Here is a 21,848-nt window from a genome sequence, read left to right as displayed (position 1 = left end):
TGGCTCAGTGGGTTAAGCCGCTGCCTTCGGCTCAGGTCATGATCTCAGGATCCTGGGATCGAGTCCCGCATCGGGCTCTCTGCTCAGCGGAGAGCCTGCTTCCCTTCCTCTCTCTCTGCCTGCCTCTCTTGTGATTTCTCTCTGTCAAATAAATAAAATCTTTAAAAAAAAAAAAAAAGAAGATATTGCTAGCCCCTGGGTCTAGTGCTGTTCCTTTATATTCCACATCAATCTATTTTTTCCTCATCATAACACTTATACTACATTATGTCATTTGATGGTCTATTTCTCTTAACAAACTCTAAGTTTAGTGTAAATGTGGACCACATCTCTCTCTCTCTCTCTCTTTTTTTATCATTGTATCCCTAATGTCTACTAAAGTACCTTGAAACTGTACATATTTAAGAATTGTTGGGGCACCTGGGTGGCTCAGTGGGTTAACGCCTCTGCCTTAGGCTCAGGTCATGGTCCCGGGATCCTAGGATCAAGCCCCACATCAGGCTCTCTGCTTGGCAGGGAGCCTGCTTCCCACCCACACACCCCCCACTCCCCACCGCCTGCCTTTCTGCCTACTTGTGAACTCTGTCAAGTAAATAAACAAAATCTTAAAAAAAAAAAAAAGAATTGTTTTGAGGGCAAAAGGTAAACAGAGAGGAAAACAGCATGGAAAGGAAGAATTGTGAGAAATGTAGGGAAGAATTGGTTCTTGCCTTGAAAAGGATCAAGGAAAATTTCAAAGAAGCAGCTTTCTGAGCTATATAAACACTAGGTTTTTCTCTCACTTTTTTCTTTTTCTCCCAAGAATTTAATAAATTTCTAGGTCCTCAGTATGTGTGCATGTGTGTGTTAAATACTGCCATTTGAAAATGAACTAGACAGCATTTCTAGAAAACATAATGTCTTAAATGGAAATGTTTAATAACAGATAAGATAGAGCTGGAAAAACAAGTATTGAACTGGATGGTGGATTTTTTTTTTTTTTTTTTTAGTACATACTGCACTTTAAAGAAACAAGAGATTGAAAAATGAAAGACAGGACAGAATTAAGACTCAACATATGTCTAATCAGAGTTCTAGAAGGAGAGGCTTGGGATAAGTAATTCAATGGCTAAAAACTTTCTAGGACTGATGAGATACTAATACTCAATTCTAGAAATACCAAGAAAGATAAGTGAGAAGAATACATTATGAACATATTACAGTAAAACTACAGAACACCGAAGATAAAGAGAATATCCTACAAATATCCCAAGGGAAAAAACTAATTGTCTAAAGGTAAATAATTAGCTGAACAGCTGACTTCTCAACAAAAACAATAAAGCCAGAAAAAAGTACCTTAATGTGTCAAAAGAAAATAACACCATTCTATAACAGCATTTTATATCCAGCCAAACTATCTTCTAGGAACGAGACCAAAATAAAAACATTTTCAGACAAACTAAATAAGTGGTTACTACAGATCCTTACTGAAAGAACTTCCATAAGATTTAATTCAGGAAGAAAGACCTGAGGTCCACGAACTAATGTTAAATGAAAAGAATGATTAAGAGAAGGCTGAGTCTAAACACACTATTTAAAAGTATAACAATAATGCTTACTTTCTGGTACTAATTTGGTTTCCTATATACTCTGATACAAAAAAGTGGGCACTTTAGACACTGAAATGGACTATTCTAGGAAATGAAATTATATAATCTTCACCATAAATAAACAATTCTTCTAGAGAAAACAGATATAGAAGACCTGAGTCCCAGTAGCAATCTGGCTTTCAGTCGCTATACAACTTTTGGGAAATCACTTCATATCTCTGAAAATTCATATCTCTTTGTAAATAAAATATTAAAAACTTGGTAGGGTTATTGGGAAGGTTAAACATGATAAACAACAAATAAGACTAAAAAAGTATTTTATTAACCTATAAATAATGAAAAATACTGTATTATTACTGCTAAAAAATTAGAAAACTTATTTTTTAAAAACCTTAATGATATTAATATTTTTAAATTACATGTATGTAATGTTTTATGTATGTAAAACAAATATATGTTTTAAATTACATATATATGTATAGGTGTGTGCATACATAGATAATCTCCTTTAAATTATTCCAAGAAAAAAAGGTTATGTTAAATAGTACTAGTACTTTTATACAGTAAATAAGGAGACACTGAACCTTTAAATAAAACTAGAAAAGGTTAGCAGATGATAAGCATATTTTAAGCCTGGTTGATATAATTAGCCTATTAGAAAGAGAACATGAGGCTGGAATGGACTCTTCTTAAAAATTTAAGGTAAAGAGTATCAGGAACCATTTCTTGCTATCATAGTACAGTATCATAAATAGTACAGAATTTAAATATGTCAAATCTATGGACTTTTCCTTATCAAAATACAGGTTAATTCCATAATATTCTCCAGTTTACTACACCCTACCTTGAGTCTATGTCTGCTACCCTTATTGAAATTAGTACCGTTCCTTTTTTTTTTAAGATTTTTTTTAAATTTATTTATTTGACAGACAGATCACAAGTAGGCAGAGAGAGGCAGGCAGAGAGAGGAGGAAGCAGGCTCCCCGCTGAGCAGAGAGTCTGATGCGGCGCTCGATCCCAGGACCCTGGGATCATGACCTGAGCCAAAGGCAGAGGCTTTAACCTGCTGAGCCACCCAGGCACCCCAAATTAGTACCCTTCTGTTCATCTCAGGTCTCTACCCCAAATCCACAATCCATAACTGGCCAAATCTTGAAAAGTTGTAATCTCATGAAATAGAATTTAGTCCAAAATATTCAACAAGCAAGTTGAATGTATACAAAGAAATAACTCTAAAATAGGTGAACCCAAATCCTCTCAACCCCCAGGATTTTGGTCCTGCTTTTCTCATTGATCAAATATCTCCATCTTTTAATTAATCATTTCCAAGACAGACCAAACAGACAGTTATGCAGTTGATAATACAGTAATACTTCAAAATTTATCCAGTAATGAGATATGAAGCACTCACATCTCAGCACCACTGAGGAAAAAACACCTCTGAACACAAGTCATAGTGAAAACAGCTGAGAGAGAAGAAACGAAATGATATATACAGTAATGTTAATAGTTAAATTGCTGATGAAAAGAAAAGAAATTCTCTAACTGATTGGAAATGTCTATTAAAGTCAAGACTCAGTAGCACCAAAAATGGGGAAACACACACACACACACACACGACAAGTGATAGGAAAGAGGAGACCCTGTTTGAAAGCCCTGGGTTTTACCTTCTTTATCATTTTTAGCCTTAGGTATTTTTGTGGTTTCTGTGGAAGCTCAGTCATGCATATAAAGAAATATATGTTATACTTTACCTAGAATTTCAAGGTGTTTTAAAATGGTTTCTTGGACTATATATTCCACCAGATTGTTAAAACAACAGATAGAAAGGGAATGTATCAATGTTAGAGCTTGCCAGCACTTTCACCCTTCTGAATTTAACACCTTTAACATAGTCTTCCTGAACTTGAAAAAGAGAGTGACCAGATAAAGGAAGACCAATTCTTTACTAAAGGACAAAACAGAACAAAGATGACAAGATATAAAGTAAGACTGTGGTGATGATCAGTAGAGAAAATAGAGCACAGGTACCAGTGGAGATGAAAAACTTTGAGAATCAAGACCCATAACTATTATAAGAAATAAGAGCCAGTGAATAAAGATAACCTCAACGGAGATAAAGAAAGTCAACTAGAATAGCATTTAACTCAGCAATAACAACCCTGGGCATCCTGGCTAGTACCAATTAGCCATATAGGCATCTCTTAGGATAAAAGATAAGACTATCCTAGCCTTTATAAACAAATACATGATTTCTGAACAAGCTGAGAGGCAACTGTTCTATTGTATCCTGCGTCAGTTAGCCTATAGCTGGAGTATTGTATTCAACTGTAGGTAATAAGCCTTTACAGAACATTGACAGATTGGAATTTGCCTAGAAAAGAGGGTCCCAAATGACAAAAGAGTTACGAAAACATCATATGAAGAACAACTGGAGGTTATAATAAAGTTTAGATTGGAGGGAAATGGCATAAGAGAAATATGTCTTCAAATAATTCAGAAATAGCATTCCTCCTCTTCAAAAGAAGACCTCTCCTTCTATTTAAGTAGGGACTCAGAGCCTGTCTTTACCGATCCTTTCTTCCTTCACTTGTGTCTCAGAGGAAGCATCCATTCTCCTCCTTAAAATTAATCCTCTACTTGTGCTCTTATCATTTCCTGCTGCTTCTTGAATTTCATGAAGTATCTCCACCATTTCTCTTGCATCTTCCATTTCATTCTCTTCACTGGATCCTTGCATGCTCTTCCACAACACAAACTCTTCCACAATACAGCAATAAAACAGCCAACCAAAGAAATTTCTTATGATCTTACTCTGACTTCAAGGTCCTATTCCATATCTTTCTTTTCTTTTCTCCATACTTTATAGAGTTATAGAGTCATCTTTCCTTCTCTAGGAAAAGTTTCTATTTGTTACTACATATTTTCTGGCACATAGCAGGCAATGCCTGGCACAAAGCAGACACTCCATAAATACATGATGAATGAACAAACTGATAACATGTAACTGTACTATCTTGGCAACCCTCTTACCACTGCTTTCTTATAGACCTCTTTTTCCAGAAATTTTGAGTATTCTTGATTCGGCTTCTTTTCTCTATATATATTCTCTTTCTTTCAAAACCATCTGTTTCCGTGGCCTTATCTCTCACTTTTCTGAGGCTAGAACGATTTAAGTGGCACATCCTAAGGGAGACCTCCCCATCCCCTCATTCAAAAATCACAGCAACCAGTGTATTTCCTTTACGGCACTGTCACAATTTGTAATTTTTGTTTATTTTGTTTATTTTGTTTATTTGTAAAATTTGTTTATTTTGTTTTATTTTCTGTTTTCTCTGCTAGTCACTCAACTCCATGAGGACAGGAAGCAAATGTTTTTATTCATGTAGCATAGTGCCTAGTAGCCTGGTCTGAAATGGCTGGTGGCAATATGGTGCCCTTACAGGAAAGCTGAGTTTTCAGTTCAAGGGAAGGAAAAGAAGTTGCTGAGGTGGTGAGATAGGTCAGGGAAGGCATCCCTACTAAGGTAACATTTGAGCAGACACCTGAAAAAGCTCAGGAGGAAGTCATGTGGGTTAGTAAAGCAAAGGTCTGGAGGTAAGAGCTTACCTCTTATGTTCCAGCAAGAGCAATGAGGCCACTATGGCAAAAGCTAAGTAAAAAATGGCAGAGTAGTCAAAGGTGGCTTCAAAGCTACTTTGATGAAAACAGATTGAAAGGAATCTTTGGAATTATTTAAGGTTAAATGAGGTCATAAGGGTAGGAACCTATGTCATGGGATTGGTGTCCTTATAAGAGTTGGACACACTAGGGTGCCTGGGTGGCTCAGTGGGTTAAGCCTCTGAGCTTAAGGTCATCGTCCCTGGTCCGGGGATTGAGCCCCGCATCAGGCTCTCTGCTCAGAGGAGGGCCTGCTTTCCCCTCCCCCTCTGCCTGCCTCTCTGACTACTTGTTATCTCTCTCTGTCAGATAAATAAATAAAATCTTAAAAAAAAAAAGAGTTGGACACACTAGAGAGTTCTCTCTCTCATTCTGTTTGTGCATAAAAAGCCATTTGAGTACACAATAAGGAGACAGTCATCTACAAGCCAGGGAGAGAGCTCTCACCAGGAACAGCATCTGGCAGAATCTTTATCTTAGACTTTCCAACCTCCAGAACTGTGAGAAAATAAATGTCTGTTGTTTAAGCTGCCCAGTCTGTGGGATTTTGCTATAGTCACCTGAGCAGACTAATACAGAGGCAAAGAAAAAAATGTGGAAATAAGGTTGGAGGCAGGAGATGTACAGGACTTAAGCTACAGTGGTAATAGTGGAGGGGATGAAAAATAGTGAAATTCTAGATAAATTTTGAACATAAAGTCAATAGGATTTGCTAAGGGGCTATACGTAAATATGAAAGAAATCCTGAAGTTTGGCAACTAAACAACCAGCAAGATGGTAATGTTGTTTGCTGAAATGGGAAAGACTGGAAGACAGGCAAATCTGGGGATAAGGAGTTATGGAAACTAAATGCTCAGTTTTGGAAATGTTGGATGCTCACAGGTAAGGTCCAAGATGAGTAAATAAACTTGTTGTTGTCAAAGATGTTATCTCACGTCAAAGGATTGGATGAAGTCAACTAGGAAGCAAGTATAGACAGAAAGAAAAGAGGTATAAGCCGTGGGACACTGATACTTCGAGATCAGGAAGATGAGAACAGTTAACCATGGAGTGCAGATGAGACAGATTATACTATTCCACCCTCCTTTCACATGCTTTTTGTCATATAGCTGCAGTTCCTTCCACTTACATGGGTGGAGTGTTTATTTCCCCACCCCCTGATTTGGACTTGGCTTTGGAAGTTGCTTTCAGCATTGTATGGTATTTGCATAATACAAAGCAGAGGTCCAAAATGTGCTTAGTTGGTGGGCTTACTTAGGCTAGTCCCCGGGGAAAGAGAATAGACACATAAAGCAAAGCAGACCAGCTGAAGACCAACATGAAGTAGAGCTTCCCCATATGACCTACAAACCTGTAAATGAGAAAAAAATGCTATTGCTTATTACTGTATGTCACTGAGATTTCTGTTTGTTGTACAGCAGTATTGTAGCAACAGCAATAGCTAACTACTACAACGGTTTAGAGTTCCAATGTAAAGATCTACTAAAATAAAGCCTGGCTCAGGAGAGGGAACAGAAAGAAAACAGAAAGGTTTAATTCTTTTTTTTTTTTTTTTTTTTTGAGTGCAAGAAGTTTTATTTTTTTTTTCATTTTATTTATTTTTTCAGCGTAACAGTATTCATTCTTTTTGCACAACACCCAGTGCTCCATGCAAAACGTGCCCTCCCCATTACCCACCACCTGTTCCCCCAACCTCCCACCCCTGACCCTTCAAAACCCTCAGGTTGCCCCAACCTCCCACCCCTGACCCTTCAAAACCCTCAGGTTGTTTTTCAGAGTCCATAGTCTCTTATGGTTCGCCTCCCCTCCCCAATGTCCATAGCCTGCTCCCCCTCTCCCAATACCACCTCCCCCCAGCAACCCCCAGTTTGTTTTGTGAGATTAAGAGTCATTTATGGTTTGTCTCCCTCCCAATCCCATCTTGTTTCATTTACTCTTCTCCTATCCCCCTACCCCCCCATGTTGCTTCTCCATGTCCTTTGTTCATTTTTAAATTTAAATTTATTTTTAAATTTTTATTTAAGTTGTACCTTTCATCCTATTCACAGATATCAACTAATGAAATGGCATGGCTCAGATTTCTTTTTTTTTTTTTCCTGATCATGGCTCAGATTTCTAATGTGAAAACATATTTAATAAATATAAAGTTATATTTCTGATAAAAATGTGCCTGTTAGGGGCACCTGGATGGCTCAGTGGGTTAAAGCCTCTGCCTTTGGCTCGGGTCATGATCTCAGGGTCCTGGGATTGAGTGCCATATCGGGCTCTCTGCTCGGTGGGGAGCCTGCTTCCCCCTCTCTCTGTCTACTTATGATCTCTCTCTCTCTGCCAGATAAATAAATAAAATCTTTTTTTTTTTAATGTGCCTGTTGGACTTATTGAATCATAACTAAATTATTACTCAACCAACTGTCATTTATACATCATGCGATGCATTAAAGTATATCACAAGTAATAATGTATTAAACAGGCCCTTTTTCTCCATATTCATTAAGAATAAATTAAATTTCAGGTACTATCAATAATATCTAAACTAGAATGGTATTTAACACTAGGATCCTACCCAAATCACTATTATTTTCTTTTTTTTTATAATGATTTTATTTATTTATTTGAGAGTGAGAGAGAGATCATAAGCAGGGGTAAGTGCAGAGGGAAAAACAGACTCTCCAACTGATAAAAGTTCCAATCCCAGGACCCCAGGATCATGACCTGAGCTGAAGACAGACGCTTAACTGACTGAGCCACTCAGGCATCCTATTGATTTTCATTTTTATTTAGGTTGTACCTTATATCTTTCAAAGGTATCATCAAATGAACATGTTGACTGTGCTTAGTTACTAGGCATGAAATATTGAGTTATGTTAGTGAACAATGCTCATAAAATGGCTAATAAGTGAAGTAACATCTATATTTTGATCATAAAGTAGCATTCTTTCTTATATATAGCATTTCATAAATAAAAACTGCTCTAAAATCCTAAAATAAATGTGGTCAATGAGATCACAGAAAAACAATTCCATTTCCCAGAAGTAAAACAAAATATCAAATTAAATTTAATAATAATGCAATTTAAATCACTGCAACATTTTTTTTTCCTTTTTATTTATTTTTTCAGCGTAACAGTATTCATTCTTTTTGCACAACACCCAGTGCTCCATGCAAAACGTGCCCTCCCCATCACCCACCACCTGTTCCCCCAACCTCCCACCCCTGACCCTTCAAAACCCTCAGGTTGTTTTTCAGAGTCCATAGTCTCTTATGGTTCGCCTCCCCTCCCCAATGTCCATAGCCCGCTCCCCCTCTCCCAATCCCACCTCCCCCCTATTTTATTTTATTTTTTTTCCCATTTTATTTATTTTTTTCAGCATAACAGTATTCATTGTTTTTGCACAACACCCAGTGCTCCATGCAAAACGTGCCCTCCCTATTACCCACCACCTGTTCCCCCAACCTCCCACCCCTGACCCTTCAAAACTCTTAGGTTGTTTTTCAGAGTCCATAGTCTCTTATGGTTCGCCTCCCCTCCCCAATGTCCATAGCCCCCTCCCCCTCTCCCAATCCCACCTCCCCCCAGCAACCCCCAGTTTGTTTTGTGAGATTAAGAGTCATTTATGGTTTGTCTCCCTCCCAACCCCATCTTGTTTCATTTATTCTTCTCCTATCCCCCTAACCCCCCATGTTGCTTCTCCATGTCCTCATATCAGGGAGATTGGAGAAAGGTTTAATTCTGAAGCAACTCCTATGGATGAGCTGTTTGTGAGATCTGACAGATTTATCTAGCTGGAAGGCTGGATGGAAGGCATTTAAGAGTCTTAGACTCTACCCTCCCTGAAGTAAGACCGAAAAGGAGCAGAGAAGAAATAGAGAATGGTGACTCAGATATTAAAAGAAAAAATTGTTTGAAAGAAGAAAGAGATCTACTTTGTCAAAGTCAATGATAAATCCAATTGGCTGTTGGATCCAAGAATACGGAAGCCATTAGTCACCTTCACCAACGGGAAAAACAAAGACTTTTAACAGACTGAGGGAGCTGGAGTGGTTTCAAGAGAGAATGAGGGAAATAAATATGATATAATGAGTAAAAACAACTCTTTCTAAATATGTTGTTATGAAGGGGATTAGAGAAAGGGAACAAGAGCTAGAGGGAAATGTGGGTTCAAGAGAGAGGTTTTTTTTTTAAAAGGTGTGAAATATTTTAACATCTTTGTGTCCTTATGGGAGTGACGCAGTTGAGAGGGGAAAATATATAGAGTATTTTAAGGGGAGGATCAGGTGTACAGGTAAAGGATGAGTCATCCTTAGGAATAAACCAAGTTCATTTAAAGCACCAGGAAGGAAAACAGATAAATATCCACTGGCAAATCCAGGTGGTACAAATATGTGATTGCCTCTGTTTCCTCAGCGAAGCAAAGCAAAATCATGAATACAGAGTGTAAGAGGGAGGGAAGTGTTAACATTTTGGGAAGAAAGGAGAAATTTTAAATAATCATCTAGGGAAGAAGAAGTGAATGGATTATTAAAGTGTAATCTATCCATTTATGCACATATTTCTCCTGTCACTAGAAGCACTTAAAGAACAAAAATGGTACTTTACTCAGCTTTACATCTTAACAGCTCCTAGCATGGGAACTTCTATTCCTCATTATTAATTTTCTATAATTTTACTTTCATTTTCTTTAATATTCAAATAAAATCCAATTGACTAAATGTTTTGCTAGTACTTTAACTTTTTAAAATTTTAATAAGAGAAACTTACAAGAAACACGGTTAAAGCACTAGCATAAAAAGAGACCATCACAACCTACTTACCCAAATCAGGTTTGAAATCCATAGACATAATTGCTAATTTCAAGAGAATCTTGCCAATTAAAACCCATTTTCTTAATATCTTAATATGATGGATTCTCTTTGTTAAGAAATCCTTTAAAACTAAAGGGTTTATACAATAATATAATATGAAATCACCTAATCGGGAATTAAATTGTTTTTCTCACTAATTAAAATATGTGTTATAATTCAAAACTGCTCAAAGAGAAATGAAGAAGAAATCAAAACTTATAGAGAAAACACAAACATAAATTACACATTTTAAAACATTTGCAATTACAAAAAAAGAGACAATCTCTAAAGTCATCTCTAAATTTTAGATAATTATTTATAATGTTTTGAATGTAATTAGTCTAAATGTGTATCACTGTAATTTACCAAAGAGCATTATTTTTAGTACTGCTAATTTACAATTCGTTAACTAAAACAATTAAATAAATATTAAAGCCACTGAAACAATTTAAGGTTAGTACCCAGTATTCTTCACTCTCACCCAGTAAGAATATCAACAAATTTCTACTTTAAATGTAATATTAAAAAAAAGTTGCAGGATGGGGGCACCAGGGTGACAGTTGGTTAAAAGTTTGACTCTTGATTTTGGCTCAGGTCGTGACCTGAGGGTAATGAGATGAAGCCCCGCATTGGGCTCCACATGGATCCTGCTTGAGATTCTCTCTCTCCTCCCCTCTCTGTCCCTCCCCTCCCTCTCTCCCCATCTCAAAACAAACAAACAAATCCAACAACTTTGCAGTGAATCTGATAGGCAAACTTGGTGACAGTTCATTCGAATGGCATAATAAAATTAAACACTGACCCAAAAAAGGCAATGGCAATGAAACAAACAAAAAATGTTTTCTATAAATAAAGCAAAAATAACAAAAGCAAAACATCAACTAAGGCTAACTAAATACTAGAAGATTCAATTCATTGAGATATATTTTAGAGTATGTTGTCAATTCTACCTCTTGGAAACCTTCAGGATGAAATCATAGAGGGAGCATAAATAACAAAACATTGCCCACTCTGCTCGGGTACCAGCCCTGATGTTTCTCGTTAAGTGTTTAGAGTGGTCTGAACATATTTTGCCCCTTTCATCTGATATATGAGTAACAAACCCAAATGCTATTAGGGCAAAGTAGAAAATCTAAAGGAATGAATCTTGCAATGAGAGAAGATGGCAGAAAGAGAGAGTTTGGGACCTTGGAAGTTCTATACCCCATCTAAAAGCATTCAAATTCAGTATTTTAAAATACTTGGTTAGCCAAATAATGCACATCTGCAAGCTAAGTTATACCTAAATTCAAAGTCCTAAAAATCTTCAAGCTCTTCTTCAAATATCACTCTATGTCTCTTCAATTCCTCCCTCTTACAATCTATGTTTTATTCACTGATATCTCCATAGCACTTTGCCCTACTATTTATTTTAGTATGTCATATACAGGAGTAATTCTTCCAAGTTTTTGTATCCTCCACTAAATTTTGGGCAGAGATCTTACTTACCTTTAATTCTTCAGAAACATGAAATGTAGTGAGTAGTATTTTATATAAAAAAGATGTAGCATATACATATATAAAACTGAAGCTAGACTCTTTCTCTTTTTGCCATGTCATCAGCACAAAATATGGAAAGATCTTGGCCATGGACATGAAGTGAGTTACTGATCTCAGTCATAGTGAAGTCCTTGGTTATGAACTAATCTGTGCCATCAAGTTTAGAAATATTCCAGAAGTGTCTGGGGCACCTGTGTGGCTCAGCTGGTTAAGAGTCTGCCTTTGGTTCAGGTTATGATCCTGGAGGCCTCAGATCAAACCTGCATCAGGTGCTCTGCTCAGTGGGGAGTCTGCTCGTCCCTCTCCTATGGCTTGTGTACTCTCTCTCTCAAATGAATAAATATTTTTAAAATATTTTAAAATATTTATTTTATTTTATTTTATTTATTTTATATATTTAAAAATATTTTAAAAATATTCCAGAAATGTTATGAAAGCAGTAAATCTAGATTACAGAAATTCAACATTCAGACAAGACAATAAACATCTAGCTTATCATTAAACACACTTTAAGACAGTAACTTTGTGAGTCAGTTACAATAGTAAACATGTATCTATCTTATTTTAGAGGGGAAAGTTGCGTTTTTTTTAACACGAGGACTAGAAAAAATTCTTCTGTTTATTTTCAAGGCTGCCAAAGTAGAATAAATTAAAAAATTAAGAAAAGATTTTATAAATACCAAATAGCTAAATAATATAGGCAAAACTCCAATGAAATGTCTGTTTTAGGGTGCCAGCCTGAAATGTAGGATGAGAAGGCCGAAGATTTTTAAAATTTCAGTGGAAAACAAAAGAGAAACAAAATTCAACCTCTAAACAATTCCTAGGAAAAGTAACCCCACAATTTTGAGCACTAACAACACTTGGAATGTTCCCTCTGGGTATTTACACCCCTTTAACAATTCACACCCTCAGGGCACCTGGGTGGCTCAGTGGGTTAGGTCTCTGCCTTCAGCTCTGGTCATGATCTCAGGGTCCTGGGATCAAGCCCCACATCGGGCTCTCTGCTCAGCAGGGAGCCTGCTTCCCCCTCTCTGTCTGCCTCTCTGCCTACTTGTGATTTCTCTCTCTGTTAAATAAATAAAATAAAATCTTTAAGACAAACAAAAACAACAATTCACACCCTCTTCTAATTAAGAGGTAAAATCTGTTTTCCCAATCCTGAATTTAGGCTGCCTTTGTGACCTCTTGGCTAATCAAACACTGCAGAAAAGACAGGATGCTTGCTCCCAGCCTAGACCTCAAGAGACTTTGTATAATCCTGCTCCCTTCCTCCTTCTCTCCATCTCTTTTGTGCACACATGCATGCACACAGAATCATACCACTGTCATGTGAACAAGCCCAGGGTGGCCTGCTGGATCATGAAAGACACATGACAACCTCACCCATTATCCCAGCAACTTAAAGTCAATCTCTACAGCAAAGGCACTCAACTGACTTATAATTGACCCCAGACATACGAGAGAGAGAGAACCCAGCCAAGACAGAACTACCCAGTGAGGCTCAGACTAAATCATCAACCACAGAATTATGAGCTAAATAAGTAGTTACTGTGTTAAGCCATTAAGTTTCAAGACATTTTGTTAGACAGCAATAGCTTCTAATACACAAGGGAGAAGGACACAACCTCACAGGAACCAAAAGGGTCTCTGGAAGATAAGAATGCTGCCACTGACTTGAGAGACAAAAAACAGTAATAAAAGGAAAAGGTGGTTAAAAAAAAAAGTTAACCTTGGCATTAGAGTTAACTTGAAACAGATAATAAAAGTAAGTTGCCCTTAAAAATAAAGAAGTAGGTTGCCCTTTCCTTGTGAAGAAACCTTTGCAAATGTTATCCATGCTTCAAAGTTCAACTCAAATCACATCTCTCCAATAAAATTCCTCCTGATTGCCCTTAGGTAGTGATTTTTCCTTCATTACTCATGTATAGACAGTACTCTATTGTGTAAAGAGACCCAGACTTTAATCAATAAGTATAAATGCATATTCTAGCTTTATCAACTGTACATCCTTAGGCAACTTTCTTAACTCTTTGAATCTGATTCCATATCTCTTAACTGGAACTTAGTAGCTCTCAATCCCACAGGAGGGCTATTAAAAATGGATTCTAAATGTGTCAATATATTAAACACAAATTACATACTCAAAAGTATTAAATTGAATTTTGATTAATTCTTTCATTCATTCAACTTTGACTGGATTCCTAGTATATGTCAGGCAGTGAGTCCGACACTGAGTGAACAATTACTAATGATATCACACACAACAGGCTCCTGGTGATAATTTTTCATACATAAAGCCCTAAAATTAGAATGAGGTTAGAAATTATGCCTGTGTCTCTTCATATTTCCCAACAGTATATGGCACAGGGTCTTGAATTTAACAGTTATAAAAATATTTGCAGACAACTTAATTAAAAAATGGAAAGATTTCTACGTATAAATTATATCATCTGTATCTCAAAGCAAAGCAAGAGAATCACCACTTTTAAAACATAGTGAAAAGAAGACTCACTTGACAGCTCACATCCATCCCTGCTTCCAGTAGCACCTGGACAACTGCTTTGTGACCATTGCGAGCAGCGAGGTGGAGTGGCGTGTGCTTTCTAGTGTTGCAGCTCATTAAGTTAGGGTGTGCACTGATGATCATTTTGACCACCCTAAGTCGTCCATAGAGAGCTGCCAGATCCAAAGGTGTTTCTAGCTTACTGTTCCTGATGGTAGGATCAGTGAGCTCTTCGAGGAGAACAGCAACTACGTCTGAGTGTCCGTACTGAGCTGCACAGTGCAGAGCAGTTTCATTTTCATTGTTCTATTAAGACAAAACATAAGATTCAAGTTTTCAGAAATTTAATTATCAAAATCTAAGCAGTAATTTAAAACCAGAGATACTTTGAAAATGTAAGTTTAAGATTTATTTATTTTAATAAGTATGTCTAATAGTATATTTGTTAAAGTATCTATCATTTATTATACCAAAATATCACATTTTTTAATCATTTCAATGGGAAAAATCAAATTTTCTCCTGCATCATATATTCCAACTTCTGGGAGTGATAAATAATTTAGGCATCTTAGTCAGTGGCCCTGCTGGGCCCAGATGGTCAGTGTTATCTGAAGTGTGCATCATGCCTTGATGACATTTGTTAATGAGAGAGATTAATAACAATTATAATCCACTTTGAACAGACTGGCTTTCCAAAAGACAGTTGAGATGGTAAATTCTTGATAATGAAAGATTCACAGAAAGATTTTCCAAATTAAGTTTCATTTTATTTTCCATCTAAGCACAAATTATTGCTTCTTCCGCAAAGAGAATGAAGACATACTGGCCCTAAGATTAAATCACATCTTTTTGAAATACAATTATGGATTAAGAGGCAGACTTAAACCCACTGCCAGACAAGTTACAAGGAGTATCACAGTGTTACATATGCACCTAATAAGGGTTTCAGTTGAATATCAAGATTTTCTTAAACTTTAGCAAGATAAAAACTGTACTTGGATGGATCTAGAGAGTATAATGCTAAGTGAAATAAGACAGAGAAAGACAAACACCATACTATTTCACTCTTACGTGGAATTTAAGAAACAAAACAAATGAACAAAGAAAAAGACTAACCAAGAAACAGACTCTTAACTATAGAGAACACAGACAGTTCCCAGAGGGGAATGGGTGGGGGGGCTGGGTGAAGTAGGTGATGGGGAATAAGAGTACACTTATCTTTATTAACCATGAGTAATATATGGAGTTGGTGAATTACTATACTGTACACTTGAAACAAATATAACACTGTATGTTAACTACACTGGAGTTAAAATTTTTTTAATGTTAAAACAGAGAAAACTAAACCCCGTCACAAGGTAGATGGACCCTTCAGTCCATTTGGGCGGGTGGTATAGGTAGACTGCATGTAACTATGTCAGGAAGTAGAAGGATCAGTCAGGAGAAATGTAAACAAGAAATTTTAGCAACAAAAATGCAATGATCCTGAATAAGTGTTCTGAAGAGAAAGAGGCTGCCATCATCAGAGCTAACACTATGTACCAGGCACAGGTACAGTCCATTTTTGTGTGCTCTAATCTTTACTCTGAGATATATACTATTGTTATCTTTATTGCCACTTTACAGATGAGGAACTGAGGTACTGAGCAGTTAAATAACTAGCCTTCAAATTTACAGCCGTAGTCTAGGGGCCAGGATCTGAACGTAGGTAGTCTAGACCCAAAGTCACTGCTCTTTTTTTTTTTTAAAGATGTTATTTATTTATTTGAGAGAGAGAGTCTGCAAGAGAGAGAAAAGGAGCAGGGGGAAGGGCAGGGGGAAAGGGAGAAGTAGACTCTCAACTGAGCAGGAAGCCCAACGTAGGGCTCTATCCTGGAAGTCTGGAAGTCTGGTATCATGATCTAAGCTGAAGGCAGACGCTTAACCGACTGCGCCAACCAGGCACCCCACTAAAGTCACTGCTCTTAATACCATCTTCCATGATAACAACTATTACTACTGTCATTTGCTGAATGTCTAAAAACTATATATATATTGTCATTTCCCCTACACCACAACGCCTACCAAGTATTGCTACATTGCCAGAGAAGAAAAGGAAATTAGTGTTATGAATGCAGAATTTCTAGATTTTGCCCAAAAGAACACCAACCGAGTTGTAATAGAACTAGCTACTTAGATAGCTGCTCTGGCCACATAAAAGGACAAGTAGGGTCCAAACCCAAGCAAATCTTAATGTCCCCAAAAGTAATTCAGACTTGCTCTGGCTGAAGGATGCAGGTAAGTTGAGAGCAGAGAGTTAAGAGCAGAGGGAGAATTTAAAAACTTAAAGAGAGGAGTGGCAAAAAAAAAAAAAAAAAAAAAAAAAAATTAATGAGCACTATGAAATTCTTATTACTTTACCTTCCAAATCAAAGTATTTTTTTTAATCTATTTATTTGACAGACCGAGATCACAAGTAGGCAGAGAGGCAGGCAGAGAGAGAGGAGGAAGCAGGCTCCCTGCTGAGCGGAGAGCCCGATGCGGGGCTCAATCCCAGAACCCTGGGATCATGACCTGAGCCGAAGGCAGAGGCTTAACCCGCTGAGCCACCCAGGCGCCCCTCCAAATCAAAGTATTAATGGACAAACCCATAAAAAGTACCTATCCATTGGAGACAATCGACAAGAAATTAAGATCTGATAGATGGGGAATCCAGCTGAAGGCACTGTTTTTCCATCATTTTGGAAGGAGTCGTTCTTGTTTTTAGTTTGAATGTGTTGCTATAGTCTACTTCCTCATTGAAACTGACTACATACAAGTCTACACAGGTCTACATTCCTTGATTTTTCTTATTTACATTTTATAAGCCTGATAAGAAAATCGATCTATTACCTTATACCATAAAAATATGATATAGAAATATGCCTTCTGACCAAATCAAATTTTCCTATGGTTGGAAAGAAATTCAACTTTCAAAATATAGCACCTCTTTGAGAAAAAGAAGAACCAATTACAAAACAATTCCTCAAACACATTTCTACATTTGCATAGGCCTTAGCATAGGAAATTTTAAGTGCAAAATTGAAACTTTCTCTATAAACAGCAATTAGATTGTTCAGATCTCAAGAAAAATTATTTCAACCATGCCAGACTTAGGAGAAAATATTCAGAGTTTATCCACAATCAACACATACTTACACTGTCACATCAGAAAAACGACAACTGTGGTACATTTATAAAAGACATGATTGTATACATGTGTCTATACTAACAAGTGATCTAAAAGAATCGCATTTGAAATACAGACTGTAAAGAAGCATTGATTAATAATTCGAGTATGTCTACAAAGAACATTCTTTAGCAGTTCTGAATTACCTCTTTTTTACCAAATGGGTGTTCTCCAAAAAATTAGGACAATTCTATTTCTAGACCATGGGGAGCAGAACAAAACTGGCGGACAAAAGATATTTACCAAAAGACCTTGCTTCATAGCAAAACTAATGGAAACTAACATTAGTTAGGTTTGAGTTTTGGTAAATGGTAAGGGAATATACTTATGAGATAGGGCTACTCGTGTTTTTGCCCTAATGTTTAAAAAAAAAAAAAAAAAAGGAAGAAAAGGTAAAGGGGGAGGAGATGAATATACAGAGAAGCATAAAATGCAAATATATACATACATCAAAGAAAGGAAATAATCAGTTGACATAAGAGAGGAAGGATGTAGGAATTTTAAAAACCACAAGGTCAACTTTCTTTTCAAAATTACATTGTCCTAAATTGACCACTAATTCTAGGGCAGTATAGAATGGTGACCTATGTTGAAGTGCTGACACACACTTACTAGCAAGAGTAAACCACTTGATCTCTCTTATCTTATCTGCAAAATGTGAATATTACTCTTCCTACAAACCATAGAGGATAACTTATAAATCAAAAGAAATAGCATGGGGGCGCCTAGGTGGCTCAGTGGGTTAAGCCTCTGCCTTCCGCTCAGGTCACAATCTCAGGGTCCTGGGATTGAGCCCCACATCGGGCTTTCTGCTCAGCAAGGAGCCTGTTTCTCCCTCTCTCTTTGCCTGCCTCTATGCCTACTTGTGATCTCTCTCTCTGTCAAATAAATAAATATTTTAAGAAAGAAATAAATAGCATGAAGGAAATGCTTTGTAAACTTTGAATATTAAAATATAAGACAAAATTATTTTGAAAGAAAGCTGTGTTAGAAACCAAAGATGGCTTTCAGAAATCAGAACTAAGCCCTGACAATTATACATAGTTTTACTATCATAACATGGAGTAAGATTGGTTAAGAGCTTGAGCTTTGCATTAGAAAAACCTGGATTCAAATACTGAGTGCATTTCTTAGTAGTTGTGATATCATGGGCAACTTATTTAATCTCTCTAAAGTAGCTTCCCACATATAAAACAGGAAAAAATAATTAATCCCTACTTCATCAGCTTTCTAAGATAACAGATGAAGTACTTTGCACACTGCCTGGCATATAGTAAACAGAAGGATTTATGATGACAATACCAATATGCTATTGTTGAGGGCTTCGGAATTAGAGTCCAAGTCTGAGCTTTAGTTACTCAGTAATGTGTGATCTTAGATGAGTTATTTAGCCCTACTGAGCCTAATTTCTCATCTATAAAATGAGAGGGGATAATATCACTTCAAGGGTTGTTGAGAATTAATTAAATAACATAATACAGGTGAAAGGGCTTAGCATGGCGCTTGGCTTGTCAAGTACCATGTTTCAATATATCTTAACTATTATTTTCATTTCTCCCCTCTGTTGCTTAAATACATAAAGGTTTGTAAGTAACTAGTACATTTCTACCCCATTCAGAGGGGAGAAAAAAAAAGAAATAAAGCTAAAATGAAAAGTTACTTTTACAAAAATAAAATTCCCACCTCAGAAATTTAGGAGAAATGGCACTAGATGACACAAATGTGTCAGCACTTAAAGAGTACCACATATATAATAAACAAATACTGAAAGCGTGGTATTAAAAATCTCAAGAAATTTTCAATTTACTTCCTGTAGAAACCACAAGACAAAGCAACTTTCAAATACAAATGAATTCTAAGTGTTTTTTCTTATCTTCATGTCATTTAGGAAGTATTTTGCTTGTAAAAACTAACATCCCCTTGTTTAACCTTGGATTGTTTTTCCATCTTATTATTTCAGGTTCACTTTGGGGCATTCAGACAGTTTTAAGAATAACCACCAGATGGCTCATCTCACAAACGATCTTCTAATTTTTGATTTTTCTGAAAAACAAAACAGCATTCCCATAAATTTCCCTTTAGCATGATATGCTGATAAAGACAGGCATATCTGTCATTTTTTAAAAATTGAATCTATGAATGTATTTGCATAAAATACACTTCATTTTATAACCTATAAACATACAAATTTTGTGATAATTATTAAGACACTTTCAATTAATACACTTTTCCTACTTACAAGAACTTTATTTCTACAACTGCATTTTTCCAGGGGAAGAAATGTATTTTTCTTCCCTTTCGTGTTTATAGCTAGTGCCAGTATTACTTTTTATTCTTCAGTCTGAATTTCAGTCAAAGGCCGGCAAAGTCTATATTTATTTGAACAGTATGCTAATGGCATTTCATCAGATGTTCTTGCCCTAGAGTAACCACTTGCATTGATATTGGACAACTGCCAACCTGCAGCTTAATGCCATGGTTGTAATTCAATTGTTGGACTGAATGCTGGTTTTCAAATATAGTTTTACAAAATGGGAACAGTAGGGGGCATGCAGAGCTCAAGATGTTTGTTACCATACTGTATTAGGGGCCTGTATTTTATTTTCAGAAATCTGTGGTCTTTTTTATTTAGAATAATGAGAATGGCATTCTTTTTTTAATATGTCAGCTATGTGTAATATGGATATTATGCACTTGAAAATATTTTTACTTTATGTCAGTATATTGCTGCTATGTTTTACTCAACATACTCTAGGCACACATACAGGAAATTTTTGACTTAATATATGACTACCAATTGCATATACTGTATTTTGAATTCTGATTCACAAAACTGTATGTACTGTGGAAGTGTTAAGTAAATGGAAAACATTGTAAAATGAATCCATTATCATTGCTTTAATATTTAAAATTTTATTAAGAGAAGCTCTAATTCGTATTACAAATGTGAATTCTGTTCTATCTTCAAATATTCAAAAACTACAAGATGGATGCTTATATAAGTTAGGCAAAAGTATCAGTTACTTCCTTTATGTGGTATTCTCTTGTCAATGAGTATCTTTATAAATGCCCAACTTAGTACCTATGTAAGTAATAGAAGTGCCAAAGAATTTTTCTATTTCTCCTTTAGGAAATTTAGCAGTGAAAAAGTCTTTGGCAGGGTAATGACAGAAATAATTCTTCAATGTAGCCTTGCCTTTGCAAACCTCGCAAAACTATAGCAAGAGCAAATATATGATAAATGCACCTGTTCATTGACTCTGGAATGTGAGGGTCCATGATGAATAAGAATCTTCACAATTTCTACATCTCCTTTCCAGGCAGCCAGGTGAATGGGAAAATAACCTTTGTTGTCTGCTACATTTGTTGATGCCTCATACTGAAGTAGTTTGAGAACTATATCCCTGGAAGGAAAAAAAAAAGAACAGAAAAGAAAATATACTAAACACACAGATTTCATTGAATAGATAATTATGAAAGTATACTAGATGCTGGCTGGAAATTTAGAGTAAGAAATACAAAATTTGGTGTAAGAGTTATTAGCCCACTTAATACTTGGCTATTTTACTTACCTGGAAAACTACCACGACCCTACATACACACACAGAACACTAAATAAACAATGAAAGCACTGAATGGAACTCATTTGGGCAAAACTTACCTAATTTCATAACTGAATGAAATAAGTAAAACATTTTTTAAAAATGCTTCTTTCTATTTTTGTTAAAGGAGTTTTTCTCAAATAGTGCACACTTGAGGAAAAGCGGAGGATAATCAAACTCTTTATACATACACACACACAAAGATCATACTACTAAGAGACATTTAGGTAATTTATACATCATTCCTATAGAAAGTTAGAATAAGGAATTGAAGAGGCATATAAAATAGAAAGCAGACAGCACAATAGAAAAGGGGGGTGGGGAGTTTAATAAACTTTCAGCCATGACACACATTTTGAATATGTGCTATTCATACTTCTGCACTTCTTTGCCTCTCTGTTCAAACCTTAAGAAAAAATTTCAAGGAAATTCATTCATTAGACAAGTTCCACCACTGATCCAGTATCAATTCATACTCAATATACCCTACCTATACGCACTTTGTACTCAATCCCCCACCAAGTTTTCAAAGTAAAAATTCTGAACTACAATACTCAACATCAAGAAGACATTAATTTATGGCACACATTATATTGAATTTTGTATCAACCAATCAAAATCATTTTAAAATCCTTTAAAAATGGAAGCATTTATGAAGCAAATTCTATTAACTCACTAAATGAAATCCCAGACACATATACAAATACATATGTATGTACGTGTGTGTGTGCGCGCGCATACACACACACAGTTACAATAAATTCTAAAGTTCTTTCTCGTATATAACAAATCACTGGTACTAAGAACGAATGTAACACAAAGAGCTAAATTTAAATATTTCACGAAGCCAGACTTTAAATGTAAAGTAACAAGAAAAATTGGAGGAAGTCTGAATAAAAGTT

General features: G+C 36.1%; 1 protein-coding gene across 12 annotated transcripts in view; it reads right to left on the bottom strand.

Moving 5' to 3' along the window:
* ANKS1B (ankyrin repeat and sterile alpha motif domain containing 1B) overlaps positions 1-21,848 on the bottom strand; it is a 1,113,728-nt gene that overhangs the window by 948,496 nt on the left and 143,384 nt on the right. For all 12 annotated transcript variants that reach the window (XM_046012089.1, XM_046012090.1, XM_046012088.1 and 9 more), the window contains exons 3-4: positions 20,592-20,748; positions 14,146-14,442 (exon numbers count right to left, since the gene is read on the bottom strand). In XM_046012089.1, the coding sequence (XP_045868045.1) occupies positions 14,146-14,442; positions 20,592-20,748 (454 nt within the window). The remainder of the gene's footprint in view (positions 1-14,145; positions 14,443-20,591; positions 20,749-21,848) is intronic.

The sequence above is a fragment of the Meles meles genome, chromosome 7 (assembly GCF_922984935.1).
Source record: "Meles meles chromosome 7, mMelMel3.1 paternal haplotype, whole genome shotgun sequence".
NCBI classification, from domain to species: domain Eukaryota; kingdom Metazoa; phylum Chordata; class Mammalia; order Carnivora; family Mustelidae; genus Meles; species Meles meles.
The sequence above is the reverse complement of the archived record's forward strand: the minus strand, read 5'-3'. Positions and strand labels throughout refer to the sequence as shown.